The 23,357-nt window shown below is 42.0% G+C and overlaps 1 protein-coding gene across 4 annotated transcripts in view; it reads left to right on the plus strand.

The window, feature by feature from the left end:
* Window positions 1-23,357, plus strand: part of SPAG16 (sperm associated antigen 16) — a 368,224-nt gene that overhangs the window by 227,850 nt on the left and 117,017 nt on the right. For all 4 annotated transcript variants that reach the window (XM_085065720.1, XM_085065718.1, XM_085065722.1 and 1 more), the window contains one exon: window positions 22,024-22,089. In XM_085065720.1, the coding sequence (XP_084921846.1) occupies window positions 22,024-22,089 (66 nt within the window). The remainder of the gene's footprint in view (window positions 1-22,023; window positions 22,090-23,357) is intronic.

Genomic DNA, 23,357 nt, shown 5'->3' on the forward strand with positions numbered 1-23,357 from the left:
AACTGAGAAGCAGACAGACATTTGGGATGATTTCAGCTGTGTTGTGTTCAGACAAATGGAATTTCAGACCTTGCAAGGTATTTGCTTAAAATATTTTCTTGTTGCTCCAAGAAAGCTTAAATAGTCAATTTTGTCATGTGCAGAGCAGCTGAGGGCCCTGGTTTTCACAGAAAAGCTGTAGGCTGCCAGATTGGTTTTGGGTAGAAAGCCCCATGCAGCACTGATGGGTGGTGAGGGTTTGCAGTGGGAATTCACACTCCAAACGTTGCCCAAAGGCTGGAATTTCTGTGGTACATATTTAATGTACAGGGATCTGCCAGGCACACCTAGGTGTTAAACAGTTCTGTGCTCTGACACCCTGCAGGCAACACGGGGAGGTGTTGGGACCATGCTATGGTCCAAGGCCAAAATGCAGCCCTTTGATTGCAGCTGAATGCATCTGCCACATTTAGAGGTATGATTAATAGCTGAGGATGTTTTGTGTTAAAAGGCAGCCTGGTTGGTTTATTGCAATACTGATATGAAAACTGGGAGGTGGTTCTTGTCTTCCTCACAGCCCCAGGAATTTCATGTGAGTGCTAAGCATGTCACTTCACCAGATCACCAGACCACTTCACCAGATCACTTCACCTCTCTTCCATCTCCCCTTTCACCTTTGGACTGCAGTGTTAGGCATGAGAAAAGCACATTGAAAAGTGAGAGTCTTGCCTTGTCAGTGTGCTGTACTGACAACCTACAGATCACAGGATATGCCGAGCTGGAAGGGATCCCCAAGGATCATCAAGATGTTTCAGCTGAGATCCTAAAATACAACATATTCAGTTCTCTCTTTCTGAATCTTTTTCTCCACTTGTGTCTTTTGTGTTGTTCTGTAGAAAGGATCAGTTTGATGCAAATAAGGGACAGACCTGGTTGCTAAAATGGTGGAGGTGGGATGGAGAATGTGACAGATGTCCAAGAAGGAGCTTCAGGTGTTGAACAGTATCAGTGTGGATTGGGAGACATTGACATGGGCTGTTGGAGAGGACACCCAACGAGGAGCTTTTGTGTTGTACAGCTGCATTTCAAAGTGCTCCAGGAGACAATCCTGATGGGATTTCACATTGCCTGTAGAAATGGGAGCACATGTTCATTTGCTGCCTTGCAGATGAGGTGATGTTGTCACCGAATCTGCGGGAAAAAAATACAAAAACTCTCTAACAACATTTTAATGTTAGAGAGTCAAGGCATTACTTTATTATCTGGCCAGGATGTTGTTCTGGCCAGGATGTACCACAGAAATCATCTCATCCACACATAGCCCTGGTGTGCAGAGAGAATCATTCCAGGATACACAGCTTTTACTCGATTTTTCAGATATTTTATACAGTAAAAATATATAGGAAAGCATTGGGTCAGTGTTCATTGGTCTAAAGTTGAGCAAACTCCTAGTGTTCAGTTTCCTATTGGATCCGAATCTCTTCGCCTCTGATGCTAATTAGATTCTTCATTCTTCAGTTTTTCTTATCAGTCTTTTTTCCGGGCCAGGACGTCTTCAGCCCTGCTGGAGGTGGTCTGGGGTAGCTGTTTGTGATATCCATCATGTCTTGTTGATAACTACAAGGTCCTGGCAAATGTTTTGTTAATACTCTTTATCTTTCTGGTTATTTTCGGGGTCACTCCCAATCTGTTGGTATGCTGAGTTCACCAGACCTCATCTGGTGGAGCAATGCCCTGGAAGAAACCTAAAATTCCTTTTCCCAGGGTAAAGACAAACAAAACCTTTGACTAAAGTTTTACAAAATTTTTAACCTGATATATTTTCTAACAATGTCATTGGAATAGTGAGATTGTCAGAGTTAGTAGTGACTCTGTGGAGAACTGTCCCTTCTGGTATCCTGAGAGCCCCGAGTGTCCCTCACTCAGCAAGAATCCACTGCTAATTGCATGCTGAAATTTATATGAGGCAGTGGAAAGACATCTGTCTCCATTGCTGAGCCCATCTGGAATTTCCCATCAAGGGGACAGTGTTCCAGTCAGAGGTGTAACTTGCTGTGTCACTGCAGTTGACAGCCAGGTAGGTTTTCTTGCACTGTGACATTTGCCAGGCTCTTCAGCTGAGGACAGGCTTCTCCTCTGAGTGCCCTGGGATTGCTCACATAATATCCTCTGTGTGTTTTCTCCTCCAGTGTGTACTGGCATCTCCTTTATTTTCTTGGACCAATTAGACATACCTCAAAGACACACATTTATCAAGGCAGTCAGCATGCAATTGCTCATCCCTGCTGTAAATCCCAGTGTCCCACACTATCCCATGATAAATCCAACTGTGTGTGCACTAATCCTCTCACAAATGTGATGTTTGGATGGTTTGTGTCCTGCTTTCCTGGCAGGCCAAGGTCTGTGAGCTTCTTTTCAGTAGAGCAGTCCCAGAGCCCCTCTTGACTGCGTGGTGATTTCAGACCTAGAACAGAAAAATCATCTTCAGCAGCAGCATCGTTGTCTCTCAAGTTGAGATTTCTGGCAATAGTTCACTGTGACACTACTAAAATTAATTGTTTCAGGACTCAAAGTGACCTGGCATCCCCACAGGCGGAATGAGATGCTGCCAAAAAGGTACCACCAGTTGATCCCCTGGGAACTGGCTGTTCCCACTCTGCTCAGCGTGCTTTTCAGGACAGAAAGGATTTACCGGTAAAGACTGGTTTTACAGTTTGTTTAGCTTCTCATTTTCTCTAAAAATAAATATGTGATTATTGCATTCCTCTTTCCCCTCTGCTGTGGCTCAAGCCCAGCTTCTCTGCCTCCAAGTGGGTTTCAGGCCAGTGTTTTGCAAATGATAGTATTTTATGTGCCAGTCCCTCACTCAGCTGATTGTTTCTTTCCCCTCAGAAAATGTTTTATAGGGAAACAACAATCTTTCCAAAATAAGACATCACACTCTCACTGGAAGCACTGGGCTGAGCTGGTAGGCAAGAAGCAGAATGTGCATGACCTCTCCCCTGCTGGTGACGATGATCCAGCATCAATGGCCCCATTCTGCCCTGGGAACAAAGCAGAGGGAAGGAGGTTACTCAGTGCTGGATGTTGACACAACTGTGCCACAGGCCTACTGCTGGTTTAATTCTGTCCTGATTTATATAACATTTGTGCAAAAGCAACAAAGAGTTCCTTGAGCAAAAGGTTACAGAAGTGCAGGGGTGGTCAGGACCTGTGCCAAAGGTGTCCCACTTCCCAGCTCCATCCAGCAACTGGTTTGACTGGTGGAGATGGGACCCTAGAAAGCTGAGTTTGAAACTCACAGCATTTGGAAATGCAGGTAGAATTTATCTGACCCAGTTAAAGTGCAAATAAGTGTCGGTTGTATTTGTATGAGTGTAACTGGAGTTTATCGAAAGTCAGGTTTATGGGAAATGGGATAGGTAATGCAAGATGCTATGAGGGAAAAAAAATGAAGCAGTTTTATTCTGGGAAAAAATGTGTAACATATTTGAATAATTTTGGTTTAGGGGCACTTTTCTGGTGAAGATGGGTCCCTCTAAAACCTTTCTTTTCCTAATCGAGAAAATGTGGTTTGCAAGATCTGCTATGAATTTGCAGAGTATTCTTTTTTTCTTTTTTTAATCCAAAAATCATACTTTTTCTGGATGAAAATGCACATATTGCTTTTAATTTAGACCCTGGTGTTTCCAGTGGAGTGTGACTTGCTCTAAGGGAGAGTTAAACAACTGCTGAGCACACATGTGCAAAAGAGGGAGTCTACAAGTATGGGGCTGCACACCTTTTCTAGAAATATTTTGCTGCCCCAGAAACACTTATTAGTAGTCAAGAGTAAATATCTGCATTCAATCTAAAACAATAAAGACATTACTCAACACTGATGATAACTAAGGTGGCAGTAAATTGTGTGTTCTGGTGTAATGTTCAAAATTGGGCTGGGTTTGTGGTGACAGTACCCATCTGCTGTCTGACTTACCACTTGTGAGAGTTTGGTTATTAAACAAATTAATGGAGCAATTTACATTTCTTACTCACTCAACATTAGCAAGTGGATTGCATTTCCTAATTAGTGTGTAAGGAAATGGATAATAAAGCTTTTCCCAAAAAATATGCATTGCCAATTTTCACACCTTACTCCAAATTTTCTCATTTTTTAACCTGCCAAAATGAAATAAATATCTGCTGGGGGTATGAAAAAAAGTAATTCTTTCTTCTTTAACTTCCTCTTAATTAACTTTTAATGTATGCTGTTACTCAGGGATCATTCCTTAATACTAAATGTGTCTAAAATAGAAAAGACAGATTTAAATGATTTAGATAAACATCTGCTGAACACAGGGGCATAAAATTACAGATTCAGAAAACAGTGGCTTTCTGCCAACATTTGCAGACAAAAAAAAAAGCCACAAAAATTGTTTTCCATTTCTGTAAATCTTCTTCCCTTGTGTATATGAGCTTAGAGGAAATGCTCAATTCTTTAGGTGAAGGTAACAGGATTTCAGCTGGTGTCTATGTAATATCTATATATAATGTAAACGTTCTGAATAGCACGAAACTACTCTATGAGCATCACCAAAGTAACAGATTTTGATGGAGGACATCTTCTTTCTGGTATAAAATTCAATGTTTTGACTTCTTGTGGAGCAGCCACCTTTCCTTAATGTAAGACCAGGAAAGGAAAGAGTTCCATAGTTTCTTCCTATCTGACTATAAAGTTAATCCATACTGGTGTTAAATAACTCTGTTTAGATAAATTGGTTCTGTCTTTAGCAATTTAGAACAATCTTCATAAGTAATGTGCAGTAAGAGGGTATTAAAATAATTGCGTGCTATTTATTTTCAGCAATATTCACCTGTCAGAAATGGCATAATGAAAAGAAATATTTCATGGCAATCTCAAGATTTCCAATAGTTTAATCAATACAGTAAACACAATATAGTTTTCCAAATAATTATAGAGGCTAAGGCTATGTTACAGACCTAAACACAAAATCACTCTTAACATTGTTTGAAAATTATCTGATGGAAGAGAAATTAATCATAAAAACCTGATTGATCCAATTATTTCTATGGAAACATCTTTATTTTGCAAGCTCCTCTCCTATGCTGGGTAGCATCCCTGTGAAAATTGTCTCCATCCCCTGGAGAGGAACAGGCAGGGCTGAGTGCAAGTGCCCAGGAAGGATTTTTGGGGTGGGCAGAGCTCAGAGCTTGGGCTGTGCAGCCCCTGGCAAAGGAGGGCCTGGGCAGCCCAGGGATGTGTGACTGGAATAGGTTCTGACAATGAACTTATCCTAGAACAGAAGTAGAAATAGAACTTGGATCCCATATCGTGTATTAGATGTGTGAAATGGGTCACTCGGGCACTTGTACCCTACCATGAGCTGTGAACTGCCAGCTGCAAGATTGGCATGATTGGATTAGTGTGAAAAGTTTTAGGTTTAAAATTTTCTGTTTATCAATACATGGAGGAAACCTCTGTTCTGCAAAACCAGACTGCAATGTCTACAGAATTTTGGATATTCCCCTTCGACAATTTTGATCTAATTTTCGGTTTCTAACAATATACTTAAACCTTAACTTATTCATATTTTAGAACAGAAATTTGCTTTAATTCAGTAAGCCTGAACTTTCTCAAAAGTTTTTCAGCATTGCTGATATGTATTTTACCAAATTTCTGTCAGTTGTTTTATTAAAACTGACCTGTTCTTGACCAGGTTTATTGTCAGAAGAGGTCTATTTTCCACATTGTCAATGCTTGTTGATAACACTTCTGTTTAATAACAGGATGTGAATTAAATCATGAGGGAAAGCATAAATGTGAGTAAAATCAGAGCTGGGTGCTCAGGGCTGTTCCCAGCTCTGGAATAACAGTGTGTTCTGATTCCTTATGGCTGCCCCCATGGTGGCCCTGACAGAATTCCTGCCCTGATGAGAAGTGTCCCACAAGTGAGGGCTGTACCATTCCATGCCCGGAATTTTTCCTTATTGCATGGATCCTGCTGTGCCAAACATAATGCTGTGACCAAAGTAGGCAAAATTATCTAAGTGATGGCCTCAAGACAAAATAAATTAGGTAGACCTTGCTCCATTCTCTGTCAGTGTTACTGTCCCATTTTTGAGAGGGATCTGGGATGGAACAAGAGGGAAGATGACAGTGTGGAGTAGATAAATAGTGTTAAACGTCCCCCTCAGGTAACTATGGATGGTGTAGGTTAAGAGAGAGAAAGATGATAGAAAGATAAAATCAAGGATAAATGAAAAATAAGTAGTAAGAAAGATGGATGTGAAAGCAAAGTAAGCAGTGATGTCAAGAGAAAAACAGGGCATAAAAGAGCTTAAGGAAAGGAAACAGCAAACAGAAAATCAAGAGGTGTTATATATTTTTGGTATCTGTTTTCTGCTCGGAAGCTTCTAGCAAATAAAAGGCTCTATAATAGTGATTGATTTGTAATCTCTGGTGTCATTGCCCTCGCTTCCCTCAAAGCCTTCTGGAGGATGGCTGCAGACAGCCTGTTGAAAAGTATGAATTGCAGCAAAGAAATGGTTCCTGGCAAAAAGAGGGATTGGTAATCAATTCCCTTCCTGCCAGGCAGGGCTGCTCCCTCCCATTGTATTTGCTGCCTGGTATCCTGTCTGAGAAAAGCTGCCAGCCATGGTGCCCAGGGAGGACACAGGAATACCAGGATGGCCAATCAGTCATTCCCATTGCTGCTGGAGCCCACCAGGCAACGCTGAGGACAGACAGCATGTCTTGAGTTCAATAACCGAGTTGTTTCTCAGTGTGAACAAAAATTGCGTGGCTTTTGAGGACTCAGTGCTGTCCCTGGGCTGGTGGTCCCTAGGAGGACAATGTCCAGCTGGAGAGTGTGTTGGCAGCAGGAGCTGCAGCCACACTGCCCAGGTAAAGTGCTTGGGCTGAGCTGCTGTGCCTCTGCAGAACTGCCAAGGTTTGCTCTCCTTTTTGTGTGCCCAAGGCACTGGGCAGACAGCATTCTGAGAAATGTGAAGTGCCTGCTTAGGAGCAGGAGCAGCAGAGGCTGCTGCTCCCGAGGGAGGGCAGGACTGGAGGAGGTTTCCCAGCAGTTGTATCCTCTGGGAGCACAGTGAGGTCGTGGGAGGAGGAGAGCACAGCCCTGGAGTGAAATCCCAAAGGAGAACGGCTTTGCACAATGTGCCAGAGTACCTGCAGCAAAGAGGTGGCACATTGCCAGGTAGGAGCTCCTCCCTCCCCTCTGGGGGCCAAGGGATCAGGTGAGGGTCTTCAGCAGGAGCTGAGGAAGAGGAGGTGAAGGCATTGGGTAGAAGAGCTGTCCTTGCTCCCTGCTGTGATGCTCCAAGGTGGGATACAGGTGTTCTTGTAGCCATGAGGAGGGTGGGAGGCTGGGAATGAGCCCATCCCACTGCCACCCACCTTGGCAAAGGTCCTCTCAGCCCTCCTGCTGGGCATACAGAAGGAATAAATAAAAACGCAAAAGAGGAATTACTAAAACTGTCCCTTGATAACCAAATGGTTGATCATAAATTGGAGTGTCTATGCAAATGAAGTAAATAATTAAAAACTCCAAGAACAGCACTGACTAGGTGGTTGATGGCTGGCAATTATAAACGCTGAATTTTTAATATGCATACATCTAAGGAGCCAGTAAAAATTAGCTCCTAGACTAATGGACTTGCCTTTCTTCCAAGGCAGAATTTTAATGAGAGCATTATTTATAGCAGAGACCAAGAACGAGCATTTTCTTGCTCAGTCTCATTTCTTCTTTGCTGGCACTTTATTCATTAACCTCTGAACTTCTCTAGAGAAGAATAATACCCTACACAGCGGAGGGCAGAGATCACTGTGACCTCCTGAAATTAGTCACGGGTCGGGTATTGTTAAGAGAGTTACGTCTTCTAACAAATAATATTCATAAAACCCTGTTGGTGATATGTCCTCATTTCCTGCTGGTTTCTGGGTCATTTATCTGCAGTTCAGTTCACTGAAGAGAAAATGAACAGAATGTGGTGTCTCTTAGTGCAAAGCTTCTTGTGCCATCTTGTCTTGTACTGTGCAATGCCGTGAGATTTTAGAATTTGATCTGAAAATTTGCAGAACTGGAATGCGAGTTATAGGTCATGTGCATTTTATGGGCTTTGCTTTTGAGCTTCTTTTTGTTAAATATTTTTGTTATGTTAATTTTTTTTAATTTAAGAAAAAAGACTTGTCTGTCTTTCAGTAATCAGGAAAGCTCTGGCTTAAATTGGAAAAGTACAAAACCAATAAAATTAATGAAAGAGCTTTACTTCCCACATCAAGAGACAACTGTGTGTGCTGACCCTAGTGATGACGGAGACAGGAAGGGAGAATGAGCAAAAATGAAAGTAGTGTGTTGGGGGTTTGCAATCAAACCCAAATGAAAGCATTTTATCAAAGAAGGCACTTCTCATTTAAAATATATATATTTTTTAAAATTTTTGCCTTTATATTCTGAAAAGACAAAGCCTGAGTTGTACTTAATTTTTTACTAATCAAAATCATGTGTTGAAAATGTTCATGTGCAAAGCACACATAACAGTAGAAGAGTTGAGCTGAGCGCTTGCTGTATGAGAGATGGGATGAAATTTGGGGTTGCCCTGTGCTGCTTAAGTGCAGTGTCAGGGTTCCTCCCACAGCTTTCAACCACCCATGGACTTCCTTTTCTGCCCTTGGACTTCCTTTTCTCCACGTTGCAAAATGGGCACTGATTGCATTGTCATTGGAGAGTCAGGCTTCAAGAGAGGCTTAACCTGTTCAAGCTGTAAATGCTGTTTAAGTAGTACTTTTTATTTATGACAGTTCTTGTAACAATGTTCTTGAACTTGGATGTTCAAATGACTGAACCCAGGGAAGGTCTCTGCATAAGAAGTACCATTTCATTTGGAAGATGCCTGAACACTGGTATGGAGCAGAGTTGTTGATGTGTGTGTCTAATGCAGATCATCTTTCTCTGAATTAATTTTTAAAACTCTGGGTTTTGACAGTAACATCTACTTTGAGATATGTCTGTGTATCTTAGAAGTTGTCAGATCAGTGTCTGACTCAGGAACTGTTTCATCTTGCTGAAATAGGAGGGGGTTTGGGAAGGTTGTGAACTTTCCATCACCTTTAAGAGAGTACAAACTGAATGGACATCTGTCTGCATATAATGGAACTGTACAAGATATCAAAATGCATTCCATGTATTTTTGATATGAATAGCAAGTTTAGACCAGAGAACATGAAATAATAGTTGTGGACAGCAAAGTAACTGTTCCCTAAGAGAATGTTTCTCAGACATAGCTGGTTTTGTATGTAACTGGATGGGAAAACCAGAGCAGATGTACCAGGGCACAGCACTTCCCATGGTCTGGGAAGCTGCAGCTGGGACAGAAAGGACTTGTCCAGTGTCACTGGGTGACCTGGTCCTGAAGGTGACCAGGAAGATGACTGAGAATCCTCAGCCATGAATTCTCCTGTCAGTTCCTGTGTGTTTGAAGCACATCAGTGGCTCTTAGGGAAACATCCCCTGAGCAAACCCAGCCAAGGCAGCATTGCAGTGCTGGATGACTGTCTGAATGAACTTGTGAAGTGCTCTTCTGGTTTTCCCTTCCCTGCCCTGGTCCTGGTGAAATAGCTCCATGGTGTAAGTGTATGTTTTCCATGTCTGAGCACAGAACTGCTCCACTAAGCCTACCAGATGTGCCTGAACTTGCACTTGATGTCCAGTCTTTCTTCCCTGCTCTTGGATTTGCAGGTATTTCCTGCAGGTACTTGTTTCAGTTATCACACACAGTTCCACTGAAATTCCAGCTCTGAAAAACCTGGCCATTTTCTCTCATGAAGGATAAGTAAGAAAGTGTCAAAGTCTTTCCTACCAGCTACTGGAGAACTTTAGAAGACTAAACTTTGCAGGTGCTCCCTGCCATGGTTCAGTGCAAACTGCTGTGGTTTCCTCAGGTTCAGGTATTCACCAGGAGCACCCACTGCTCCCACAGCTGTTGTTTGTCCATCTGAGAGCCCCATGCCCCTGCACAGTTCCCCATGGGAACACATTGGGAATGCAGGGAATTGGCACCTGCCTGTGCCTTGGAGCTCCTTCTCAGCCTGTGCTCTTCACTGCATGCAGTTCACACATGCCAGGGGCTCCTGCTACTTAACTGTTTGTCCCCCAGCCCAAATTTGTGCCCTAGCCTAACCCAGCTGCTGTGTGGACTTGCTGTGCGGGCAGTAACATGCCCAGATTTTATTGGACATGCCCCATTCTCCAAGGCTGTCTCCAGAGAGGACCTTTCCAAAAGGAGCGGGGAAGTGAGTGCCTGAGAGATCTCTGCCCAGATGTATCCAAATGTGGTTCCTGTGTGGAGCCCCTTCATCCACCAGTCAGTCCAGGTGCCAGTGAAAGCTATTCTGCTCCTGTTTGAACTGGGGGCTTTTCAAGTTGTCTCTTCTATTTCATTTCTCCTCTGATTATTACATTTTTATTCATTCTGTCTTGAAAGACTCTTGGCCTTTTGTAACTGCATGTCCCTTTTTTCTTTCCATGAGGACTTCTTTTCCTTAGAAATACCGAATATATTACAGAAAGTAAAAGTAGAAAGCTTTCCTTTTGCCCTCAACCAGCTGAGGGCTTGGCAGCTACAGGCTCCAAAGCGGTGGGAATGTGAGGAAAGAAAACATAATGACAAAGAAAAACAAAGCAGTGACTTTCTATATTGTGAAACATTGCAAACAGGAACATTTCATATTTCCTCCACTGTCAGTGTAAGCATTCAACAACAAATCAATAGTGCCCAGCAGGGAGTGGTTCCCTTCCTTCATTTTAATCTGTGCACCTCATCGTGGCATCAGGAGAGCAGCAGTGCCAGGAAAAGGGATTGATTTCTGCCAGGATTGTTTGCAGTTGCCCCACCCTCTTTACCAAAACAAATTCCTGGGGGTTTTGAAGCTTTAATTTTACTTCTTTGAGAATCAGAGCAGAGACACTTGTTTTCTCCCAGGCTGCTCCTCCCATCACGTTGCTGAAGGCTGTGCTGTTCTCTTGGTTACTTCACTCTTTAATTTCCAGGGGCTTTGCCATGATGCTGTGGCTTCTCAGTGTAGGAAGGTTACCATTCCCAGGGCAGAGGAAATAGGAAGGGGGAAAAAGTCCCATTATCAGCTTCTGAGTGACAAAGGTCTGTGTTAGAAACCCACCCATTCAATCACTGCATTAACAAGGGCAGATTTTCATCAAAACAAGCTCCCAGAGGGGTTGGGGTGGGAAATACATTAATTAAAGCACTCTGCAAAATAGTGGGAGAAAAATGCATAACATTTCCACTCCATTTTATGCTACACTGAGCACTTTTTTGACCTTCAAACAGTAGATGGAAATGTGGTGTTGAAAGCATTCATACACACTGGGACTGCAACTTGTTTCCTGTGCAGTTCTTCCTAGGGGAAAAAAAGCAGGAGAAATATGATGGCGTTACCATATTTGCAGCTGTAGTTGTTTAGAGCTCAGGCAGACTAACATTAACAAATGATGATAATTAGGCTTGATTTGCATATTAAAATTGTCTTAATTAAACACTGATTCAGTAAACGTTTAAAGGCTGTAATCGATCTTTTGCAGGCACTCTTGGTTATTTATATGATCTAATAAAGGCTGGAGGCTTTGTTAATGAGCCCTCTATTTCCTAACTTGTATGTGTCAATGAGATTATTTCACCGACAATTACAGAGCCGGCTGCTGTTAATAACTCACCAAGCCCAAGGCTGGAATTCTTTTGTCTGAGGCTCCTTTAGTGGGACCCTGCTGTTTACATTGCCTTGCTGCTCAGACAGGAGCCCATGCCACAGCTCTTCCTGGGGAAAAATCCCAGGGCAGAGATTTCAAGGGGAGATTTTGGGAGTGTAAAATCAAGCTGGCGGTGTCCTGTGAGCTGTTTGAATAATGGATCTAATATTTATACAGCATTGAGCTCAGTCATAATACATTTGGTCCCAGATCTAATCCTGGTAACTCTGACAGGCTGAACTTTGTGAGAAACTTTTTTTAATTTAAGAGGTAATGTAATCATGCTGTAATTTTACAAGAGGCCTCTGAAAAGGCTGCCAGGAGTTTTGCTTCCCTTCAGTGTCGCTGCAATCTTGTGCCAGGATGTGAATATCTTGGGAAAATGGTGCTAAAACAGGTGAAGAGCTCTTACTTCTCAGTTGCTAAATGTTTTTATTACCCCTGACAAAAACATTCTGGGAAAATTTCACCTTGCTTTGGAAGGATTTTTTTCAATTTTTTTTTTTTAACTTTTTTTTAAATGGTTTGAGCTTATTGCTCATGAAAGACTATGTATTTATGTACATATGTATAACTTCTAATAACATCTGTTTTGTTGTGGGGTATTCCCAGTAAATATTTTCTGGTTTCAGTCCTCTACTTGTGCTTTTTTGAAGCTGCATATTCTGGTCCTGTAAGTCCAGTCACCAGTTCTGGTGCCACTATCGATGGATTAAAAACTACAATTATTCCTAGGTCTTTTCAGTCATTTGATTTATTGGGAAACATTAATAAACTTAACAAAGCTAAACCACTATATGTATGTGTTTATTTATTAAAATAATTATGCTGTGGAGTGATCAATAAACTCTTTAAGACAGGTAGGAATGTCAAAATTGGTGTTTTGTCCAATTCCATTTGTATCTCGACTGAAAACAGGTTTTTACTGGGAACAGTGCTATGATGAAAAATAAAGCATAGATGTCCAGCAGACTTACTAAAAAATAGAACTACTCCCATCACTACCCAGACCTTCCTGCTAGACTTTCTCTTTTCTCTAGAAAATCCTACTGTAGAAAATGTTAGCGTGAATTTGATTTCAAATACTTATAAAATTCTGAATTTGAAATTGCAGAAAGTTGGGAATATTTTTGATAGGCATTTACAATCCTTTTCCTCCTTTCACTCAGAATCTGTGGATGCTGTAAGCAGGATCTGATGTAGAGAATCTGTGGGGACAGTGTTTGTAAGAGCTGATTGCAATGTTTTCTCCTCTTCTACTGGTGATTTTTGCTTTTTAATTTTGATATCTAGGTACTTCTTTTAAATTACACATTCACTTTTTCTCTTATTTTTATTTTTTGTTGCAGTGACTTCTTTTTCCAATGAATAACTTTCTCAGTGTTTCTAGCCAAATAGTCTGGATTCTCTTCTCTTCTCTGATCCTGGTTAATCAGGTCAACAATCCTGTTAATCCCAAAGCAGCAGTAGTTGGGAAAAGCAGATCATGGTGAGCAAGTGGTGTGCTTTCCATTTCCATTCAGATCCTGGTTTTTTTGCCAAGCCCTCTTCTTTGGGAAGTCATTCCCTTGCTGTTGGTTAATGGAGAAATAGAGATGAAAGAAGATCCTGCCTTTGCAGAGCTGTTCAGCAGTGCAGGTTGGTGGAGGAGAACTGCAGCCATGCCCTCTTTTGTTGCTCTTATTTTGGTTTTTCGCTGTGCATCTGCCATTTGAAATCTGGCTGAGATGAATTTGATGCATTGTGACTGCCAGAACAAAATTCACACTGTGAATGCAGCAGGCTTACAAATTCCTTTATTCCAATAGAAGTAAGCCCTCTCCCAATGGCTGTCAGACAAGTAAGAACTTTGATCTTACTGGCTTAATCCTAATTTATGCTGACTCTTTGAAGATAATAAATTCTTCAACTTTTTATTTTTCCTTTTTTTTTTTTAAACGTTTGGGCCACCTCCCTAGTCTTATTTAATGAACACAGTTGTGTATGTACCTGCTTTTGTCTCTATATTGTCTTTTGCAGTTAAAGCCACTTCGTTTTTCCTTTCTCCTGCTAGGAAAAGAATCCATCTTTCTGACAGGAAATCACAGAAGGCAACAATTTGGCATTTTGGCCAAAATTTAGCTTCAGTTTTTAAGAGCACTAGAGCCCTTCAGACTCATACATAACTTCTCACAGTCAGATAAGAAGAGGGAGCTTATATCCCATATGTAGTGCTCTCACCTTTTCTTATGTATGATTAAATTGTGTATTCATTGTTTTATTCTGCCTTAATTTAATTTTCAAAGCCAACAGAAATTATTTTCTATTTTTTCTATGCTTGCACTGCACTTGTAACTTTTACAGTTATATTCCACCAGCAACTTCCGCTCATTTATAATTCATCTTTTTTGATCTTTTCTACATTAAAGTAATAGAGCTCATGGTGTTTAATGTTAGACAGCCCTACCAGGTTCCTGTCATTCAGGCACTGCTCTCCTGAAAACAGCTGCTCTGTTTTGCAAAGCAATGGAATGCCAAGTAAATTCAAACTACTGCAAAGTTCCTGGGTTAATCTGCAGCTAAGGAACTCCAGCATAGTACTCACAGCAGGATTTCCCTGGCCATCCCTGCCCACACACTGCTGATCCTTCCCTCCCTGGAGCATTGAAACTCCTGGAGTTACACTGGATAGGAGCACTGCAGCTCTGGAATTTGGCTTTTCTGGTGCTGGCAGTGTGATGTCTGTCCAGCTGCCTGACGAATCCTTAGGAAGATGCAGCAGCTTCTGCTAATGAACTCATCTGCCAATACCAACCAGGGCAGTAATGCACAGCTCTGCTTTCACTGAAAGAATTTCAGTATCTTGGAGGGATTTCTTTTTACTGTTCCTTTTCCTGTAGAGGAATGATGGGTCCAGCAAAGGCCTTTCTCCCTGCCCTCCCTGGCTGGCCTATTGTGGCCATACATGTGGGACTGTGCTCATGTGTGATCTCTTCAACTGGAGGTGACACTTCTCTTTTTTCACAGAAGCAGGAACAGGAAAGGATCTGCTTCCCATCAAGCCTCTGTTCCTCCTTATGCAGCTGGAAGTTTGATGTCTCTTACAGGAGTTGAGTGAGGAGAGAATCTCACACAGTCTTGTCTGTTTAAATACTGCCTGTGGTTACAGTTTTCCGCAGACTGCAGTACAAAAATCCAAGTGTCAGTAGAAGACAAAAAGATAATTCACTTTCATCTCGAGAACAAAGCTGAACAGAGGAGCTTTTTTCAACTTTTTTAATTCATGAAACATTTATCTTGGAGTCAGGTTATATTATGCTGGCAAGAATATAATCTGTCAGCATTTCTACTATAAACTCCTGTTTTTAATGTTTTTTAGGAGTGCCTTAGAGGTTCACTTTGAACAGATTTAGCATACAAGGTCTTGGCCTAGAAACATACTTCTCATCCCAATTAAGAAAAATTAATATGCCTGCATCACCAGTGCAAAAGATACATTAATGCTACATTAAGGTGAAAGTTCAGACCTACACAAGTGAGGCAATTCAGGGGTAGTCCAGAGCAAGGTTAATTAAGTTTTTCTTATATACTTAATAGCAGCTGTTACTAACTGTGAAGTGAAAGGAAGGCTGCTCTGTGATGAAAAGCATGTTGTTGGGCTTAGCTGAAAGGCAGAGCTCTCTTTCTAGTTTTTATTACCTACCAGATTTAGAAAAATACTGCTTCTCAAGTTTTTAATGTTTCACAGTATGAAAGTTGTTACAGAAGTTCATGCATTTTAAAGAAATTCTTTTTTTTTTTTTTTTGTTTCTAGGAAAATATGGTGAATAAAGTTTTTGTTTAAAAAAGAGCCCAACAGCTGATACACTTCAGTTTTGGTACACATATCTGCCTCTGTGAATCCTCGTGTAACAGGGCACACAAATAGTGGCAAGTTAATTTTTTTCCCCAAAGAAGGGATTACAAAACATCTGAGTAATGCCCTGGCCTTACCCCTGGTCTAACACCAAGAAACCTTCTCCACATGATTCTTTTCCCCCAAGGTCTATTCCCAGCGAGGAGAACAGAAGCAAACTTTGCACTGAAGGTTCTGTGCTCTAGTTTATTGAGTAAAGCCTGTGGTGACAGATGGTAAAACTGTTCTGCAGATTTGCTCAGTGCTCTTTGCTCAGACATTGCACTGATGTGTCCCTGAAGCCTCCAGTGTAACTGGGAGATGAATGTGGCTCTGCCCTGCCTGGAGTGGAGCCCTCTGGATGGGACAGGATGGGGCAGATGGACAGAGCTGCTCTGGCTAAGAGCAGAGCTGGCCTGGGGGGGACAGAGCAAACCTGGGATGAGTTATTAGCACAGAATGACAGAGTCTGCTGAGCTGCAAGAGACCCACAAGGATCATCCAGTCCAAGCCCTGGCCCTGCACAGACACGCCAACAATCCACCCTGTGCATCCCTGACAGCATTGTCCAAACACTCCTGGAGCTCTGGCAGCCTTGTGGCCATGACCATTCCCTGGGGAGCCTGGGCAGTGCCACAGCACACTCTGGGGGAAGAACTTTTCCCAAATACCCAGCCCAAACCTCCCCTGGCACAGCTTCAGGCCCTTCTCTCAGGTCCTGTCACTGGTCCCCTCAGAGAAGAGATCAGTGTCTGCCCCTCCTCTTCCCCTCTCAAGGAAGTTACAGACCTAATGAGTCTCCCCTCAGTCACCTCTTCTTCAGCTGAGCAGACCAAGTGCCCTCAGCCACCCCTCACACAGCTTCCTCTCAAGGCTTGTCACCATCTTTGTTGCCCTCCTTTCAATGTTTTCTGATAGCTTCATATCTTCCTTACACTGAGGAACCCAAAACTGCGCCAGCACTCGACCTGAGGCTGCCCCAGCCCAGAGCAGAGCAGGACAATCCCCTACCTGGCCTGGCTAGCCAGGCTGTGCCTGATCCCCCAGGACAGGGATGTCCCTCCTGGCCCCAGGGCACTGCTGACTCGGATCCAACTGGCCATTGACCAGGACCCCTAGGTCCCTTTCTGTGGTGCTGCTACCCAGCATCTCATTCCCTAGTCTGTGCACACACCCAGGGTTACCTCATCCCAGGGGCATTTCCCTTGTTGAGCTTCATATGGTTGGTATGGGCTGGGAAAGAAAGGAGCCGCCTTGCAAAGCTAGAAGGGGCAGAAGTTCTTAGGCTCTTCCCTCCAGTTTTTGTGTTTATCCATCAAATCCCATGAAAATGAGTTTTCTCTCCCCTAGGAGTTACCTTTTGCTCTCTTGAAGAGATCCAAGTCCCTTTTGATGTCTCCATTTGCCTACTTCATGGCAACAGTGCAGGCGATTCCCTGCAGCATGGAGGGACTGCAGAGCCACAGCTCTGCTGGATCTGCCACACTCCCTGTGGAGCTCCCCAGTGCTGGCTGAGGCAGACAAGCCATGCTGAGAATAAGGCATGGGACTGAGAAGGATTCACACTTTTAATTTTGCACTTTGCTGTGAAAATGGAAACCCTTGGACAGATCCAGCAAGGGAGATTGAGAGGAGGGATAGAGCTTCCCAGTGAGTCAGTAACCAGAAATAACTGAACACTCCTTGCTTTGGGAAAAGTTCAGGTCCAGCCAAGGGAGCTTCCAAAGCATTACACTGTTTGACTTGCTGGGAAAATTTTACCTGTGTAAGCTCAGAACTTTCATTTTCTCCCAAATAGAATTAAACCTTTCATGAAGAACTGTTGGGAGGTTTTGTTTGTTTTTAATAAAGAGAATGAGGTGAACATTTCCACAGCTGAGTGCTTCATGGTTTGAACACTTTTCTTAGTTTAGTCCTTCTGAATGAACATTATTTCTTGGAGTTAATTTCTAAATGAACCAAGAAATTACAAATAAATCTCCTATCTGAACACTGGTTAGATAAATCTCATACTCAAATGCTGTTATCTAAAAGCTCATATCAAACTCATAACAATAATTACCTATTGTGACTACGATATTACACTCAGCTTGATCTAATTGATTTGTTATCTTGATTTTGGACTTGCAAAGTTTGTTCATGTCAGATGTTCATATACAGCAAGGCATTCAAAATCCAGGAAACAAACCAAAAGAGCAGAGTTTAAAAAATATGAGTAGCTTTCAAATGGTACTCAGCTGGTTTTGGCTGTGTGTTTTGTCTAGAGTTGCTTGCAGTATGGCTTGTTAAGTTTGGGAGCTTTATTTTGGTGCTGCTGAAATGGTAATTAAAATAAGTATAGGAAGATTCAGCTGCTGTATTACATAGTTAAAGTTTGAACTTAATTATTGCAATGCCAAGAAGCATTAATTATAATTGTCTTCAGCCTGTCTTGTCTTACCCAGGTATTCCTATATCTATGTGGATACACAATAGGGAGGATTTACAGCAGAATTTTACTATTGATTCCCAAATCTTAGGCTCTTAATCCTGTGAAAGTAGGAACAAAAAATAATTTTAATTCAGAAACCTTGTTTAACTACTTTTGCAGCAGGATTACTGCTCACAGATCCGTAGCTCCAAAGATCAGGCTGCTTTTCCACAATACCAGATTTCATTTTAACAAAGGAATGTTTTCTCTCTTGGGAGATTTTTAGGTAGCTCCAGTCCAAGGCAGGCAATTAATGCCTGTGTTCAGTGGAAGCTGAGAGGTTGATAGGCTCCATAGCATAATGCCAGGGTGTTCCTAACCACTGATTCTAATGTTAATTTCTGGATTTCAGGCTGGAAAATGATATGTGTGTGTGCATGTGTGAATAATAATTAAAAGAAACCCCAAAACCTCAGTGATGCAGAACACTTCACAGTTTGTTTTCTTTGAATGTTGCTGTTATCTGTGTATTTCCTGCAGAGGAAGAATGTATGGTTATTAATGTAATTGGGCAATAGCTCAAGGGGGGAATGGAACTCAGATTTCCTCCGTTAATATTTCAGTCAAGACTCAGTTGACAATAATAATGTATTTTCCATTATTTATACTGCTGGTGTCACATGCAAGGAGACTGGATAGACCCCATGGGTTAAAGGTGGGGAAAATGGGCCTTTTTCCAGCTGCAGACTTGTGCTCTGATGTTTTGTTGCTCCTCCTGCTCTCAGTTTGTGATTGTTCCCTCTGTCAGGGGTGAGGGTCAGCGAGACCTTCAGGGTACAGTAGAAGACTGTAATTTTCCCTAACTAAGAACTCCCCTGATGTCAATCTGCTGCTTTTTCCCTGCTCTCTTCATTGTGATCCAAGTCCCAAATGTTTCCTCTTGCTCAGCTTGAACCCTAAAGAAATCCATTGAAAGGCAGATGCACCCAGGTGGTTGTGGGCACCCTGTTCAGTTCCACACTGCATGAAGTACAATGGTGTTATAGTGGATTATTTTATAATTAAAGCCTGAAAAGCAGAATGCATGTGCAAAAGGGATTTCATTAATTTACTGCTTAGCTGTTGGTGCTGAAAGCTCAATGCGAACTTGAATTCTGATCCACAGAATATCTATTGCTATTTGGTTTTTTCCTGCACTATTACAGCTAAGTAGAAGCTTTTCAGTTTTGTTTTTATGGCATTTCTATCTGCAAAGCTCAGATTTCCCAGTGTTGGTAAAGAAAACACGAGCTGTGCATTGAATAAAAATAAAGTGGCACTTTGGAAATTAAGTTTTGATAGTATTGAGAAACACTTTGCAGAACCATTGCCTTTGTCTCACTTTTATTATCATTATTATTACTTTTATTAAAATCCTTTTCAGAGAGTTTATACTGAATTGACTTACGGAGGGAGGGCTGAAAGTTAACATCCATTTTGTACAGCATCCATGTGGTTTTCTTTTTTCCATTGGTTTGTGACAGCATGCTTTTTCTGTGTTTGTGGAAAGGTTACTGTGTGTGCATTGGTATTTGAGAGTGTCTGAGGGTAAATACTACACCCTGCTGAGCAGCAGCAGTTATTTTACCAGGGCTGCCTTTTACATGCAAAACATGCACCGACGCTTGCTTTGTTACCATGGGCTGGGTGCAATCGATATTGCTGCTGGGCCACAAGGTACATCTTATGTCCTTGACATTTTTCTTGCTAGACTGCTTATGTGTGTTTGGTTATCTTGGTCTATCCTGTTACCTTTATCAAATGAATTTGCCTGTCAGTCTTGGGGAATTTTGTGTAATCGCATTTCTATTCCAGCAGTGAATTTATAATTGGATAGTAATTATTTAAGTTTTCTGTTTATCAGCATTTATTGGTTCATGTTTTGTTGCTTAGAAATCACAGAATCACAGAACCTGCAGAGCTGGAAGGGACCCACTGGGATCATCAATCCAGCTCCTGGCCCAGCACAGACACCCCAGCAATCCCCACTGTGCCTGACAGCGTTGTCCAAACACTCCTGGAGCTCTGGCAGCCATGGGGCTGTTATTAGCTCTGCTGCTAATATCTAACTTATAAATATACAGGGGTTTGGAGTGGGTTTTTTAGCACTGTTCCCCTTGTAACTCTGTTGAAAACTGTGGAGGACTCAAAAGCTGGGCTCCAGCAATATTTTTATGCTTAAAGTGGATGGTGTGCTCTTTAAATATAGAGCTTTTAATAGTCCAGAGCCTTTTTCTCTTGCTGCCTTGCAATCCTTCAATGGGAATAATACCAATTTCCTGGTATGATCAATAGTGTATGTGGCCTTGGAGCTGAAACTACTTCAACACAGAAAGGTAAATGAAAAATACAATGAGATGCAAAATGGCACTTGCCAAAGTTGCCTGCTCCCTGTTTTGGGTGACATTTTTTTAAACAAAAGGAATTCTGTGCAGCATTAAATGCTGGGCTTTATCAGAGATTTGTATTCTAATGCCATATGAGCAAGACTGAAAAGAGCCTCCTTGGTCTGCAAGTCCAGGCAGAAGATCACATGCAGGAGAAGGTCATTTATTTCCAGGCTTTTCGAGCAGCTTCTTACAGTAATGAGAATTTTTTTAATCCTCAGTACTTGGAGTGGAGTAAGTTTTTTTATTCTCACTGTTTGAGAACTGTCTTCTAATTTTCCACTGGAATTTATCTGCAGATAATGAATCCCCATATGTTCCTGTGTCAACACTGCTCTGCAGCCTCCATAGCTGATTTCCCTCTTTGCTCTTAACCCCTGAGATATTTACAACAACAATGTAATCCCCTGCAACTGCTGCTTTGTTGGGCTGAGTTCTCTTAAGTGGTTCAGAGATACAATATGAACCACAGAGCATTTTCAAGGAGTGTCCCTCCAGAATTACTTTGTGGTCAAACCTCATTAACTGCTTTCTGAGAGGGCTTGTTGCAAACTGTGACAGTATGCAGCTAAACGTGCTGATGATAAAATACAGGAGGTTTTGTCAGTGAAAATGAAAATCCAAATTTCTTATGTCAGAGTAGGAGTGGTTTTTTTTTCATTGGGAAAATAAAAATGGGGTTAAGCTGATGATACAAACTCTAAAAGCATGACAGAGGTGTGATTAGCCTGTGTTACCCCTGCTCCTGAGAGACTGATTCAAGACCAGGATGAGTAGTGGCACTTCAGATTTTAGTTTTGGGTTTTTCATCTCTCCATAAAAATGCAACAAAGTGTCTTTCAATTGCAGTGTTAATAAAATGTTTTCATAGAGGGAAAAATTGTTCTTCAGCATATGATTACAGTGCTTAAGGCTGGGCTTCCCTTTTGATAGGAGGTATTTTTTAGCCCATGAAGCCAGTGGTTTTTATGAAAACAGAAGGGCATCTCTTTTCAACACCTCTGTCTTGCCATCCTAAAGATTTCAGGTTTTTAAGCAGGAGATACTGTGGTAGGATGGATCCTGTGCTGGGAGAATGAGCCAGATATCAGTGATGACATCTGACATATGTTACTGCACTATGTAGGTCACTTATGGCCTAATGGGGGAGATGACAAAAGATAATTAATTTTGATTTCATGCCTGTGGTTCCTTAAGGAAGCCTTTAATGGTGTGTGTGGAATATCAAGAGACATGTACTGACTCACTGCCTGAGAGCATTCTTTTGGAAGGAGAACCCCTCTAATCCCAGCCCTCCAGCCAGGGAGATGGTTTTGCTGGGTGATATTTGAATGCACCTTTCCTGCTGGCTATTATGTGAAGTAAGGAGATACATCCTTAGTAATGGTGAGAAATGTGTTCCTCTTCCAGCAACCAGGAGCTGGTTTTTAGCACACAGTGTGTCTTGATTTGCACACAGCCATGAAATCAAGGTCCTTCTGTTTACACCAAGGCTATAGAATAATTTATATTGCTCTAACTTATTTAAATGTTCTCCTTTTGTTTCAATCCTAGGGTCTCCGTGTTTACACATTCCAGGGTCACGTGCATTCCTGTAACCATGCTACATTCAACAAGAAGGTAAGTTCTGCATGCAAATTTCCTTTTTTTTTTTTTCCCTTTAACCATCATGTTCCTTGCTCTGGCCCATACTGTGTTGCTCCTTGGTGGCATAGAGACCTTCAGGGCTGAATTCAGAATCAGTGGTGGCTCAGAGTGGCCCCACCTGCCAGCCAGACCAGAGCCCCAGTGCCTGTTACAGTAGAACTGCCCCCTCCTTGCTGCTCCCTCCTTCCTCCTTTCATCAGTGCATGGTATCTAAGCCATTCTTCTCTGTCAGGATCCTTTAGTTGCTTTATTTAAATGAAATTTGCTCTTAGGTTTTCTCCTGGCTGGCTAATTTATAGTTGTTGTCTAAAAGGAACCATTTTGACTGGGATTGGTGACAGACTGCTGTCTGAATGAATGATAACTTCAGAAGGGGAGGAATTTCGTCCAAATGGTTCTTAGAGGCCACATGAAATACTCTGAAATGACCCAAACATTTGTGATGTATGATTCCTGCAGCTCTCCTGGCCACACTGCTCTTTAAAACTGGTGTGGAAGTGCTGAGGCATGTGCTGGTTTCTGCTGCCACTAGCTGCCTTTGCTCTCAGAGACCATCTTTGCTGAAAAATAACTTCATGGTGTTCCTGCTCCCTGTCCTCCCACTGCCATTTTCATTACAGCAGAGCAAGGTACTAATTTTTCCTGCAGGAAATCCTGAATATTCTCCTCTTGCTCAGTATCAGCTGCTGCTTTGCCAACTGCTCTGCCAGCCCTGCATGTTTGTAGGGTAAACCCCAGGGGCTGGCACAGCAGAAGGTGTGGGGAAAACTGATGTCAGGATGGGGAATAGGAATTCCCAAGGCATCTTAATTCTTTCTTGGCCATGTGCATCAATCTGTGTTTGACAGACACAACCTGCCTCTCAGTGCTCTGAGACACTGTTGTGGGGAACAAAGAATATTTAACAGGAGCAAGAGTGGTGAGGGAAATGCTGTAGAGATACCACAGCACTGCCTTTAAGGTGGGTGTTAATTTACAAAGGGCCTCATGTGATCTATCATGATTCACAGGAAGCTGAAAGACCATAACCTTCCAGATAAGCACATTGTTTTGGTGGGGAATATTATTGCTGGCATTAACTCTAGACTAAAATCACTGGTTGACATTCTCAATTATTGAATTAGTAAAAATGGAAACATTTGGTGCAGCATTGATCAAAGTGAGTGAAGAATATAACTTCAGAAGCTGTAATTGCAGTTGTAGAAGTTAACTCTGCTACTGAAAAATTAAGTAGTGACTCT

This window comes from Lichenostomus cassidix, chromosome 7 (assembly GCF_008360975.1).
Source record: "Lichenostomus cassidix isolate B80296 chromosome 7, HeHo_3.0, whole genome shotgun sequence".
Taxonomy (NCBI): Eukaryota; Metazoa; Chordata; class Aves; order Passeriformes; family Meliphagidae; genus Lichenostomus; species Lichenostomus cassidix.